The sequence below is a fragment of the Gallinula chloropus genome (genome assembly GCF_964237585.1).
Source record: "Gallinula chloropus genome assembly, chromosome: 19".
NCBI classification, from domain to species: domain Eukaryota; kingdom Metazoa; phylum Chordata; class Aves; order Gruiformes; family Rallidae; genus Gallinula; species Gallinula chloropus.
The window spans coordinates 9196826-9210017 of record NC_140104.1 but is presented as its reverse complement, the minus strand read 5'-3'; the positions used below and the strand labels follow the sequence as shown (position 1 = coordinate 9210017).

The following is a 13192-nucleotide window of genomic DNA, read 5'->3' as shown; positions in this document are numbered from 1 at the left end:
ACACATTTAGTTTGCCCAGAACTTGAGCTCTGAAAGTAGCAGGTTTCAGGCCTGCCAGCCATTAGGAGAGCCCTCAGCTTTGCTTGCCAGACAGATACCACCATAGTCAAGCTCCTGGCCAGCACAGAGATTTAGAAGGACAAGAAGAGAAGAGAGGAGAGCAGATTCTCCCTGAGATAAGTGCATCTAGCCAGAGCCAGGGCAGAGTGCTTCACTGATACAGAGCTGCCATCTTCTGTCCTTTGACAGACCGTTAACAACCCCACTCCATTTCTTTCTGTAGGAAGGACTCACCAGTCTTTTTCTTCTTAGGTTCTTTGCTGAATGCCTTCTCTGTGCAGCTCAGAAGGTCATTCAGAACATCCATTGCTTCAGAGGAATTCTGTTTGATCACACACAGACAGTTAACACCCTCTGTGAATTCCCCACTACTACAGCAACAGACAGAACATACCCCCAATCCAAGCTCTCTAAATAGCTACAAATACTAAAAACAGCTACTACAACCCCTCTGCAGAAGAAAATATGATTCTAAGTAAAAATTGCTCCACTCAGCAGCAAATCAAGGGCAAAACTAAGGCACAGGCCAAGCTTTGCTCCTGCAAGTGGTCTACAGTTTACAAGCTGCTAATTGTCCATTTCTAGAAGCCAGAAGCTGTGAAACACTGCATCTCTGAACACAAAGAAACTCCAGCTCAGCATTGGAAAAATCAAACTGTCAGCCCAGTTTAAACCCAAATATGCTCCAGTCTTACCTTAAAAAGATGAATGGCCATTAATAGCAGAAGCTGCTGGAAAGCAACGACTTTGGCACTGTCTGATTTATGTTCCTTCTTCTGCAGATTCTTCACAGACTGAAGTGCTCTGAAGAAAGAAACCCTTTGGAGTCTTTGACAATCACAACAGCAAACCCCTTCATGATCAGATCAAAACCATGACCGAATCTATAGTATAAGTTTTTGTACAAAACATTTAACTGACTGCATTCAGACATACACAGAGTATCCAGTTTTGACCCAGCAATGGCATCTCACCTTGTCAGGCTATTAAAAAGCTCTGTGGTTGGGCACAGGCTAGATTCCTAGTAGTACAGCTAATGCACAGGCCTTTATGGGAAACCAGGCTCAGAAAAGAGCACCAGAAAAGAGTCACTGAGAAGTTAGTACAGGCATTACTAGAGTAAAAGATTAGCATAGTTACAATCATAGGATCATAGACTGGTCTGGGTTGGAAGGGACCCCAAGGATCACACAGTTCCAACCCCCCTGCCAGGGACACCAACCTCCAGGCCTGGAGCTACACAAGGTTGCCCAGAGCCCCATCTAACCTGGCCCTGAACACCCCCAGGGACGGGGCACCCACCCCCTCTCTGGGCAGCCTGTTCCAGACCCTCACCACTCTCTCTGCAAAGAACTTCCCACTAAGATCCAATTTCAACCTTCCTTCCTTCAGCTTCACTCCATTCCCCTTGTACTGCCAGTCTCTACCCTTTGAACAAGCTGATTCCCCTCCTGTTTCTCTGCTCCCTTCAGGGACTGGAAGGCTGCAATGAGGTCCCCCCACAGCCTTCTCTTCTCCAGGCTGAACCAGCCCAGCTCCCTCAGCCTCTCTCCATAGGGGAGCTGCTCCAGCCCTCTGAGCATCTTTGTGGCTCCTCTGAACCCTCTCCAACAGTTCCCCATCTTTCTTGTACTGGGGCCCCAGCTCTGGCCACAGGACTCCAGCTGGGGCCTCAGGAGGGCAGAGCAGAGAGGGACAATCCCCTCCCTGTCCCTGCTGCCACCCCTCTGCTGATGGAGCCCAGGATCCCATCGCCCTTCCCAGCTGCAAGAGCCACTGCTGGCTCATGGGAAGTTTCTCATCCCCCATCACACCCAGGTCCTTCTCAGCAGGGCTGCTCCCCAGGAGCTCTTCTCCCAGGCTGTCAATATGTCTGGGATTCTTCTGGCTCAATCATAGTTGGGAGAATGATTAAGAGTAAAAACAGAGCAGGACATGGCCACACACAGTTAACACACAGAAGGCACAGGAAGAAAGGTGACAAGAAACCCAGTCACATGTGCAGTACACTCAAAGGGAAGAAACACAACTACCACTGCTATGAAACAGCTCTGCTGCAGCAGCAGGAACAGCAGCAGGAGAATGAGAGAACACAATTTATCCTTTATCTGCCCAATCTCACCTCTCCCAGGCATCTCTCTGTCCTTTGGTAAAAGGCTTCACAGGTTTGACATGCTCACTGGAGAGCAGCTTGTCAGCATATTCAACAAGAAGAAAGATCCACAGGTTCCCATCTGCTGTCACACCATGGATGTGCTTCTCCCTCAAGGCTGCAGCCTTTTCTGTGTCCCCCAAAACAGTGAGGGTGTTTAAAGTCTGAAGTAACCTGTTAAGAAAAACAGCCAGCATGTTACCATCAGAGGAACCATCAGAGGAACCAGAGGGCCTCCTCACACGTTCCTAAATAACATCTGCTGGTAGAGCACTCTCATTCCAGAGCTCTGGTCACTTGTTGCAATTCAAGATTCACAGGGCTTAAATGTCACCCCATGCAAGTATCCAAGTAGAGTAATATGCAGCTCATTGTCTTGGTGTGTCAAAGCATATTCAGTGCCCCCAAGGACACTGAAAGTTATTTTAAATTGTTTCCATTCCAAATCCTCTGGTTTCCCTCTACTGGGGTTGGAGCACCAGCTTTGATAATCATGTAAAAGCATCTATTCCTACCAACTCCCTCTCCCTCTGGGCAGGGAGGACTGTGGAGCCATCAGCAGCTGGCAGACAGAGTGGGATGGAAAACCAACTGCACGCAACCCACCACCTCTGTCAGGTCCCTCCACTTCTAGCTTGCAACAGTGGCAATCTTATGTAAGAAAAGCAACTCTATACCTACCTCATCATCTCACACATACGCAGCAGGTTTGTTGTGCAAAATTATGGGGATTTTTTGACAGATATTAAGGATTTTTGGGAAATCCATCTAGGATCTCCTTAAAAAAAAGCCATTTCCTGGTCCTAGAGTCAAACAAATGCTCCAATGGTGGCTCATAACCCTGAAGTCATTGCCCTGCCATGTGCAGGCTGATCTTATCCTCAGGCCTTTTAAAGCTTAAAGCACACAAGCAAAATCTTTACCCAAAGAAGTAGTTTTCTGCCACTGAATGAGCCTGTTCATTTAAGGGCTCTGATGGAAGGACACTGGCCTCACGTATTTGAGAAGTCTTTTTCTTGGTCTCAAAGAAAGCATGGAAGAAGCAAAACCTAGAATGCACAGAAAGAACAAAATTAAAAGCCAGCTTGGTCAAAATATGCGTGTGCAAACCAAACAGCACCATGTATTCACCACATTTTTATTCAAGGATGACCAAGCACTGGAAAAAGTCACTGTTTACACAACAACCCCTTCCTCAAGGAACACAGGGTAAAGAGAAGGATGCTCAGGACTTCACAAAAGTGAAGTGCCAACACTTGAGGCCACATAATACAAAATTCAGACTGTGAGATTTTGGTTATATTCTCCAAGACTCCAAAACTGACAGATGAATACTTATTAAGATCTGACACAAAGATTACAAGTAATACCTTCCAATAGCCTTGGTAAGCAGGAAACTACAACTTACTGAATACAAATGGGACTAGGGTGATTTAAAGCACCTGAACTACTTGTGACAGGAGTTTCTCCAAGTTTGCAGAAAGCCTTTTGAAAACAGAACCTAGTCTCCTGAGCAATGTATGCTACAGTGTGTTTCCAGACTGGATTTGCCTAGTGTCACGAGGACAACTTCTACAACTACTGCTAGAGAGCTAAACAGCATGTGTAGCATGAAGTCTTTAAAAACTTGTTCTCACCTGGAAATGTCCATCACAAGGCTCTCCTCTTTTTTCACTGGGCTTTCAATGATGTTAGCAAGTCGGTGGATGACCCATTTTCTTAACCGAGCAACCTTATGTTGTGCTCTTCCAGAAAGGAAGCAGACACCATCAGTAGTTTGAACACCATCCCAAAATAAACCCCCAACCACACAATCCACTCAGCAAGAGGTGATATTTAGAGGCTTCACACAAAAGGTGGCAAAGTTATGTAGTAAGAAAGCAACAAATACATAAGAAGAGATATAATCTTCCCAACTTTGCTTTTTTTACCACACAAAACAGTCTATATACCCCAGTGAGAACTGCAGTTTAGCAAAAAGCACTTCAAGAACTGCAGGAGTCAAGTAGAGCTGCAACACACAGGCTTTCTGCTTTAACAGCTTACATCTTTGGAAGAGGCCCCACAAGTAACCCAGTACCCACAGCATCAAACAGGGGGTATTCAGCCAGCAGCAGCATCAAGGCAGACAGAACTTTCTCTTGGGAAGCTTTCCCAACTAGAAATTGCTGCAAATGCCTATTGAGGATGTGAGTATTTACAGGCTACTCTTGGGACATGGAAGTGGGTGCTTTGCTGTGGGCCAAGGATACTAGAGTACTCAGGACAGTTTAACAGACAAAAGGGATGCATGATTCCTACAAAGGCTTGAGAGTCTGTAGTCAAAAAAGGAAAGCACTGGGAATTTTGGCCAAAGCAGTTATCAGGGCTAGAAAAACAAAAGGAAAGATTTCTTTGGTCATCCAGTCTGCTGTGGTCAGGCTGGATGGTTCTCAGCATGTTTACTCCTACTTGCAGCATTGAATTTTGTCCCAGCAAGAGTCAGATGCTGGGGCTAATCCCTCAGGGACAGAGGAAACAGAACAGACAATAACCATCAACTCATGGCAAGGGAACCAACAAGTGCTGGCTGTCCAAACCAGCCTTCACACAGGTAGTTACTCTAACCACAAAGTAGAAAGAGAAGAGGAAGGTGCATCATCTACACACTCACATGTTTACATTGTCCTGGTGCTGTTTTTGCCGGTTACTTGAGAAGTCTAAACAAGAGTCCAAGTCGGGCCTGAGGAACATGTCTTTGAGCCAGTCCACGTACTTCTGCAATGCCACTGGCTGCAGGTGTCTGACTACCCTGGAAGAGCTGGACAGCACTGGATTGCCTTGATTGGTGAGAGTAGAGAAGCCGATCATCACTGCCAGCTGCCTCTCCGGGTCCTCGCAGCTGCTCAGGAATTCATCGATGTACGTTTCCATTTCTGGAGCAAACTTAAATCGGTCTGGAAGCTGAAAAACATGGCCAAGCAAACAGGTCAGGAGCCTCACACTGAGCCTTGAGTGTCTTTCTGACTACAAATCACTTTACAGATTCAGCTGCAGTAAGTAAATGAATGCAACATGCCTGAACACTTGTCATTAGGCACACAGCTGGTCATCCACTTCAACTCATAGAATCATAGAATCCCAGACTGGTCTGGGTTGGAAGGGACCCCAAGGATCACAGAGTTCCAACCCCCTGCCACAGGCAGGGACAACAACCTCCAGGCCTGGAGCTACACAAGGTTGCCCAGGGCCCCAGCCAACCTGGCCTTGAACACCCCCAGGGACGGGGAATCCACCCCCTCTCTGGGCAGCCTGTTCCAGCCCCTCACCACTCTCTCTGGAAAGAACTTCCCACTAATATCCAATTTCAACCTTCCTTCCTTCAGCTTCACTCCATCCCCCTTGTCCTGCCATTACATAAACCTTTTTAATACAACATGAAACTACAAAGAGGGGCAGAGAGGACTTCTGCTCAGGACACTGAGCACAAGTATGTTCAGAAGACTTACCTGAGAGGTTACCACATGTTCTCCATAGTGCTGCATGACCTTCCCTTTGAGAACCATCTGTAGCTGATCCAGAGACAGCAAGGGGAGAGCGCTGCCCAGCAATCGGTAGCACGTGTAACTGGAAACAAAGGAGGTTCTCAGCCAGAGACAGAGCAGCAAAGCCTCACACAAGGGTAAGAGAGAGCAGCACTGGTGGAACAGGCTACATGGAGCATGCAGGAAGGCATAAGGCAAAAAATTCATGGATCCTGTCTCCAAAAATTCTACTGCCCAAAGCTTTTCTTCTGACTAGCACGGCTGTTAAGATCTCTCCCCACAGCAGTAGATGAGATCTCACCAGGAGTTCCTTCCTCAATCCACTTTCTGGATCCCTTCTCCCCAGATATTTATTTCCATGGGCCTAATAAAACTAACTTAGTTTCTACTAGGCAAATTGACTTAGTTTTGACAGCAACTTACTGTCCACTTTCATCAGATTTGTCCAATGGGCACAAGAGTTAGTAGACAGACAGCACTAGCCTCATTTCTCCAGGAAACCAGGCTGAAGAAAAGCAACACTTTCAACCACACAAAGGGTATTTTCATATGTACCCAAGCTAAGTAAAACAAGAATTAAACTGCTCAGGCCTGGAAAATAGTTTTCTTTCACTGTGATACTCATGTAACATGCCAAGAAAAAATTCTGCAGGCAACTTTTGAACTCTTGATCTAACAAACATTTCAACTTGATCACTGGCTTCTTTGCTGTGGTGCAAATTAAACTGTGCTCCTGCTAAATACTCACAGATGTGTATTCCAGATTTGGCAGCGTTGTTATACAGCAGAAGTCTCAACAGGCAACTTAAACAATCCTATAAACATTCAGCATTAACTTGGAAAAAGAGCTAAAATAGCTACTGCTGTGATGTCAGCCACAGCCAAATTCTAGGTAAACCCAGAGACCATGTCAGAATCCAAACACACCCAAGCATTTTCATTCTGTCCATCCCACAAAGAACAACCCCAGCAGTTTCAGGCACAGATTTCAGATGTAGGGTTTGTGTCCACAGAAGCTGTGCCTCTTAAACCACTAAAAGCTGAACAATTCTCCCTCTCACCCACTTAAAAAGGGACAGTACAGCTCCTCTGCCAAGTCTTGTAGGAGCAAGCTATAGATTTAAGAAACCCTTTAGGCCCAGTGAGGTCCATCACCTTCATGTGCTGTCCTAAATTTAACCTCAAATTTGTTATATGTCACAACCCTAAGAGAAATCCTTACCAAGTCCTGGACTGAAGCTCCCTATAAAATTTCTGATGAATGCTCAAGTAATCAAAACCAGAGGTTCCCACATTGCTCATGAGAAACCACATGCTCCACCCCACCATAGGCCAGCAGAAAGACTGGGGCAAGCAACAGAAGGATATTGTGGAAAACAACAAACACTGTAGATTAAAACAAACCTCACAGGTCCTGATTTCTCCCTTAGGAGCCCATTCTCCACACCTTCTTTCCAGAACAGTTCAAAGGCACCTTCCTTCAGTGCAACTTGTAGCAAATGGAAGGCGACACTGGGCAGTTTCTTGTCCTTCTTCTCAGACTTGGCAGCACCTTGCAGAAGCTCTACAAGTCTAGAAGAAAGAGAGAACATAATACAAGATCTGGCCTGGAAGGGGATTGCTGAAGGCCAAATTCATCCTGCTGAAGGACATGGAATGTCTCCTGAGCTGTGCCCCTTGGGAGAAATAGGACAGGGCTGTAATTTAGGAACCTGTGTTAACAGGTAGCACCTAACCCTCAACAGCACCTGCTGCAGCAAATGCAGGCAGGTAACAGAATGAAAGCCACAGTGTCAGGAGGACGAAGCCAGGCTCTTCTCAGTGATGTCCAAGGAGCAGCAGATGCAAGCTGGAGCAGAGGAGCATAAGGAAAAACATTCACTGTGAGGGTGCCAGAGCCCTGGGACAGGCTGCCCAGAGAGACTGTGGAATCTCCATCTCTGGAGACATTCAAACCTGCCTGGATGCTCTTCTGTTCTCTGATTTCTCTCACTGCCAGTCAAGAGACTAAGAATATTGCATTTAATGTTCTTTATTTCAGACCTTACCTGGGAATAGTCTCCTGATTCACAACTGTAGGTGAGCCAAAGAGCTTCTTCAGATTTTTAGGTTTCATAACACCAGGGAATTTCTGTATGCCCACAAGCAAAAGGTGCAGGTTCTCTGGAGAGGCAAAGGCTGAGGCAAGGTCACTTTGCAAGATGCCAAACAGGACCTCCTGAAACACAGTTTCAGGAACCTAGAGGAGAATAAAGGTAACAGCATATGAGAAACTGTGGTGGTTTGACCCTGGCTAGAGGCCAAATGGCCACCAAAGCCCCTCTATTACTCCCCCTTTCAGCCAAAAAGGAGAGAAAATATATATTGAGAGGCTCAGGACTTGAGATAAGGACAGAGGGATCACTCTGCAATGGGCAAAACGACTCAGCACAGAATAAAAGGAAGAAACATGATTTATTACACTACAACTACACACCCAGTGAACCAGAGTCAGGGAATGAGAAGCACAACCAGGTCTTAAAGCTCCTTCCCCCCAGCCCTCCCTTCTTAGCAGCCTTAAACTTCATCATGGCAAACTGCTGACTTGCTGTGCATTGTATTAAAATATCTGTACTGTGGAGCATTTTACTAAACACTTGCAGTGCTCTGGAAACTTTAGAAACAGTCCTTGTGGTGATGCAACATGGATGTGTCCAGGACTGCCATACAGCCTCTCCAGGCACTTAACCAGGTGAAGCAGGACAACACCCTGTCAGCAGGCAGCTGTTCTGACTCCAGCTCCAATTGTTCTCTTGCTGTTGTTCTCAACTCTCTCCTGTCCTGTGAACTCTCTCTTATTCTCAGCTGCTCAGCCCAGGGAGAAGAAGACACTCCTGCATTAGCTTTGAATTACATTTAGCAAAAACATAAGGTACTTGCTTCCACAGGATTTGCAGTTGTGTTCAATGCTTTTAGAGAAAACTGGATGCAATGTCTTCATGAATAAGAAAAGCACAAAAACCAATTTAATTTGTATTTTTTTTAAAAACTGGATTCAAAATATGACTCTTCTAGTGAGAATGTCCCTGCTCACTGCAGGGGGGTTGGACTAGATGGCCTTTAAAGGTCCCTTGCAAGCTTACACATTCTGTGATTCTATGAAAATACATTTAAACCTAACATCAAGGCTAAGTGACAAAGAACACATCATTTAATTTTGATTTAACACTGTCAGCCCTCACATCTACAAACATTATCCACAAAAAAAAGAGATGTGATACAGAAACTCCCTTCTTTTACTATATCCTCCATATCCTGACATCCTCTCACTCTCAACAGCCAAAAATTCAACCTTAGGCCCAGGCTTGGCACATAAAAAAGAGGTTTTCTGTCCAGTTTTCAGGACCCCTGCATTCAGAAGAGCAGAGGGTCTCCTGCACCACTCAAGCAAGTTAACTGGGAAAAACCAGACTGTGGGTTTGTCCACCATTAAATCAGACCAAACTAAACAAAAGCATCCCTCCCAGAATAAAAGCACCTGCCCACAGCACATAAAGTAAACTGCTCACACTGTTTAAACTCACTCCTTCACATCCCTTTGTAACAAGCTAAGGAAATACCAGTCCCCCAGCAAAGTGCTCCCTCCTTCCCACATGCCATGGCTGTACCTCAGACACGATGTCTATCAGAGTTCTGCGAGGGAGGTCTCTGAGGTGTGCTTGGTGATGTGCCAGCTGCTGAAGAAGCTGGATGCTCTCCAGCAGAGCTTTCTGGTCCTGGAAAGCAAAGAGGACATATGTCAAAGGTTAAGCTGAAGAGTCAGTCCACTGTTGTGACCCTTAAACCTACCTGTGGTAAGAAACCTATACAGTTTCTTCCTGATAGGTCACTCAACTTTCCCCAAAATGGATGTACATGAGAACAAAACCCTTCCTTCCCAGAGAGGTAGGAACCTCCTGTGCTGTCTCACACAGTTCCTACATTCTAGTCAGGAACAGGCACTTCAAAGGCACAAAAAAAGTCCATGGATAATGCAAAAGAAATGACCTGAAGTTAATGCTTCAAGGTCTATCTCATCTGCTGGCCAATGACCTGGCCCTTCTCTCTAGATCCTCTAATTCACATACCTGCCCTGAAACCTCCCCATGCAGCCCATAAGCAGCCCCCCTGACCCTGGGGCTCAGGCCTTTCCTTTTCCAGGGAACCCTCCTGCTCCTTGCCTAGGGATTTTTCTCAGCTGTACCCACATTCAATTCAAAACATGCCAAACATCCAGCAAGAGCTCCCAGACCAAAGGAGCCAGGACTGAAAGACATACCTGGCCTGAAACCTCCCCAGGCAGCCCACAAGCAGCAGTGTTACCTTAACGAGCCGGCCAGACTGAAACAGAGCCATAACTCCAAAAAAGTTTCCAAAAGCAGCATTTCTCACAAGTTTCTGAAAAGGGAGAAAATAAAAGCAGGGCAGGTGTTAAAAACCCACAACTTAAGATTTCAAGATGGAAAAAGATGGCTGGGCCATCTAACCTCAAGCACCCTGCCATGTGAACAAAACACACTGAAAAGCAACCAGCCTCCTGCCCCATGTTTAAGAGCATCTGCCCTGGATTATCTCTCTGTCACACAGATGTATCTCAGCTAAAACAGGGCCAGGTGGCAAAGTCATCAACCTCCACAAATATTTCCCTTATTTCAACACTGCCAAGTGTGAGGTGTTGCACTTGGGCTGGAGGAATCCCAGACATATTGACAGCCTGGGAGAAGAGCTCCTGGGGAGCAGCCCTGCTGAGAAGGACCTGGGTGTGATGGGGGAGGAGAAACTTCCCATGAGCCAGCAGTGGCTCTGGCAGCTGGGAAGGGCGATGGGATCCTGGGCTCCATCAGCAGAGGGGTGGCAGCAGGGACAGGGAGGGGATTGTCCCTCTCTGCTCTGCCCTCCTGAGGCCCCAGATGGAGTCCTGTGTCCAGAGCTGGGGCCCCAGTACAAGAAAGATGGGGAACTGTTGGAGAGGGTTCAGAGGAGCCACAAAGATGCTCAGAGGGCTGGAGCAGCTCCCCTATGAAGAGAGGCTGAGGGAGCTGGGCTGGTTCAGCCTGGAGAAGAGAAGGCTGTGGGGGGACCTCATTGCAGCCTTCCAGTCCCTGAAGGGAGCAGAGGAACAGGAGGGGAATCAGCTTGTTCAAAGGGCAGAGACTGGCAGGACAAGGGGGATGGAGTGAAACTGAAGGAAGGAAGGTTGAAATTGGGGATTGGTGTCCCTGCCTGTGGCAGGGGGGCTGGAGCTCTCTGATCCTTGGGGTTCCTTCCAACCCAGACCAGTCTGTGATTCTATGATTTCATTACAGTCATTTGCCTTAGCAAGAACCCCAAAGGCACCAAGCACTCAAAGACCCAGGAGTGGTTATTTTAACCTATCTGATGGCCAGTGCTGCTATGAGCCAACTCACCTTTTTCACTTTCTCCAGGTTGTGTTTTTCTTGTATCTGTTCCAGGACACTGCACATTGGAACTTCCTCAAAAGCCTGTAAAACCTGAGGAGATGGACAGAATACCTCAGTTAGCAGTTCTTCCATTTCATTAAGTTTTATCAAGTCCAGCTTGAAATAGAGCTGCAGAGTTCTTCAGCACAGCAGCAGATGGGCTACTTCACTGGGCCAGAATGGAGACAACCAGATCATTAAAGATGGGTCAGAATATGAACTAGTACAGGCATAAGTAAACCTGCTCATATCCTTTTTTTTTGCTTGTTTTTGCCCTGTGTGTGACATAGAGCGATTAATGAGAACATTTTGCTGCAGCCTCATGACCCTGTAACACAAGGAATGACACTTTCCATCACGGGCAAGGCCTGATCTAAGTGAAAGCAGGAGCACTGGCTCTGCTGCATTACCCACTTCTCAGGTGAAACAAGGTCAGATCCCACTGGTGATCCCACCTGCTGGGACTCTTTAGCTGTGTTACAAACTGAAACAGTGTGGAGAAAAACAACTCTGAAGTGTGTGTTAAAGGGTTGCCTTCCCAGGTCTTCCACAAAAAAACTGCCCAACACCAGAAACAAGTCAATTTTAAGAAGTCACAATAGTTCTAAGTGCAGCAGATACAAAAACCTGGGCAAATTTTGCAAATTAAGAAGGGGGGCCTCATTGCAGCCTTACAGTGCCTGAAGGGAGCAGAGGAACAGGAGGGGAATCAGCTTGTTCAAAGGGTAGAGACTGGCAGGACAAGGGGGATGGAGTGAAGCTGAAGGAAGGAAGGTTGAAATTGGATATTAGGGGGAAGTTCTTTCCAGAGAGAGTGGTGAGGGGCTGGAACAGGCTGCCCAGGGAGGGGGTGGGTGCCTCGTCCCTGGGGGTGTTCCAGGCCAGGTTGGCTGGGGCCCTGGGCAACCTTGTGTAGCTCCAGGCCTGGAGGTTGGTGGCCCTGCCTGTGGCAGGGGGCTTGGAGCTCTGTGGTGCTTGGGGTCCCTTCCAACCCAGACCAGTCTGGGATTCCATAACGGTTCTCAAAGCAGGTCAGGATTCTGCAGCAGGAGCACGATACTAGCACAGCATATAACCTTTCTAGCTGTATGGCTTCTCAGACAAGCCAGCACCGTTTGAAACCACACAGTTTATCCATGCTCGTGAGGACGGGCTGCTGGATGGGAGGGAGCCCTGCAGCTCCCCCCACCACCCCCCTTAAGGGGCACAGCGGGACCCCCAGCACCGCAGGGCTCTGCTCGGCTCCGGGAAACACCTACCTGGGCCAGGGCCAAGCTGAAGCCCGGGCGGGCGGCTTCGCGGGTGGCTCCGAGTCCCTCCACCAGACGCCGCAGGGTGTACTGCAGCTCGTCCTCCTGAAACGAGAGAGACCAGCTCCGGCGATGCCCGCGCTCCTCGGAGCCCGGCGGGTCCAGCCCCACCCCCCCGCCGCTACCCGCGGCCCCTCCGGCCCTCCCGGTCCCCCCCGCCTCACCTTCTTGCCGTCCCGCAGATGCCGCAGGAGGTTCTCGGTGGCCGCCAGCCGCACCTCCTGCTCCGGCTTGGCGATGTCCCAGAAGAAGTCGAGGAAGGCGCGGCCCTTCCGCAGCACCCCGCGGGGGTCCGCGGCCGCCACGCCGCCGCCCTGGCCCTCCAGCTCCGCCATGCCGCCGCCGCCACACGTGGGACCCGCCGCCGGCCTGCGCCCGGCCCGGCCCGCCCCTTCCGGGGCAGCGGGGCCCGAGCTGGGACGGGCCCCTCAGCCCCGCTGGGCCGCGGCCGCCGCTCTCTGCCCCCCACCCCCGCACCACAGGTGCCCCTTAGCGCCACGTTCCCCTCCCCAGCCCCCGGTCGGACCCTCCCGGCGCCGTCCTTTGTTCCCCCGCGCCCCGGTTAGCGGCTGCGGCGGGAGGTGTGTCCGCTCTGCCCGCGGGGAGGCGGCAGCGGGGAGGGGGGGGGGGTGCCGAGCCCGACCCGCTCGCTGCGGCGCGGCCGGACAGGGGCGGCGGGCGCGGGAC

The 13192-nt window shown here is 48.9% G+C and overlaps 1 protein-coding gene across 1 annotated transcript in view; it reads right to left on the bottom strand.

The window, feature by feature from the left end:
* MYBBP1A (MYB binding protein 1a) overlaps positions 1-12840 on the bottom strand; it is a gene marked incomplete at its 5' end in the record, with an annotated part of 63885 nt that extends 51045 nt beyond the window's left edge. Inside the window, 14 exons of the mRNA XM_084273082.1 lie at positions 295-382; positions 756-864; positions 2183-2386; positions 3136-3261; positions 3850-3957; positions 4866-5155; positions 5701-5818; positions 7141-7308; positions 7785-7975; positions 9384-9491; positions 10078-10152; positions 11163-11246; positions 12455-12550; positions 12670-12840. Coding sequence (XP_084129208.1) covers positions 295-382; positions 756-864; positions 2183-2386; positions 3136-3261; positions 3850-3957; positions 4866-5155; positions 5701-5818; positions 7141-7308; positions 7785-7975; positions 9384-9491; positions 10078-10152; positions 11163-11246; positions 12455-12550; positions 12670-12840 — 1936 coding nt within the window. The remainder of the gene's footprint in view (positions 1-294; positions 383-755; positions 865-2182; positions 2387-3135; positions 3262-3849; positions 3958-4865; positions 5156-5700; positions 5819-7140; positions 7309-7784; positions 7976-9383; positions 9492-10077; positions 10153-11162; positions 11247-12454; positions 12551-12669) is intronic.
* Between the last annotated feature and the right edge of the window lie 352 nt (positions 12841-13192).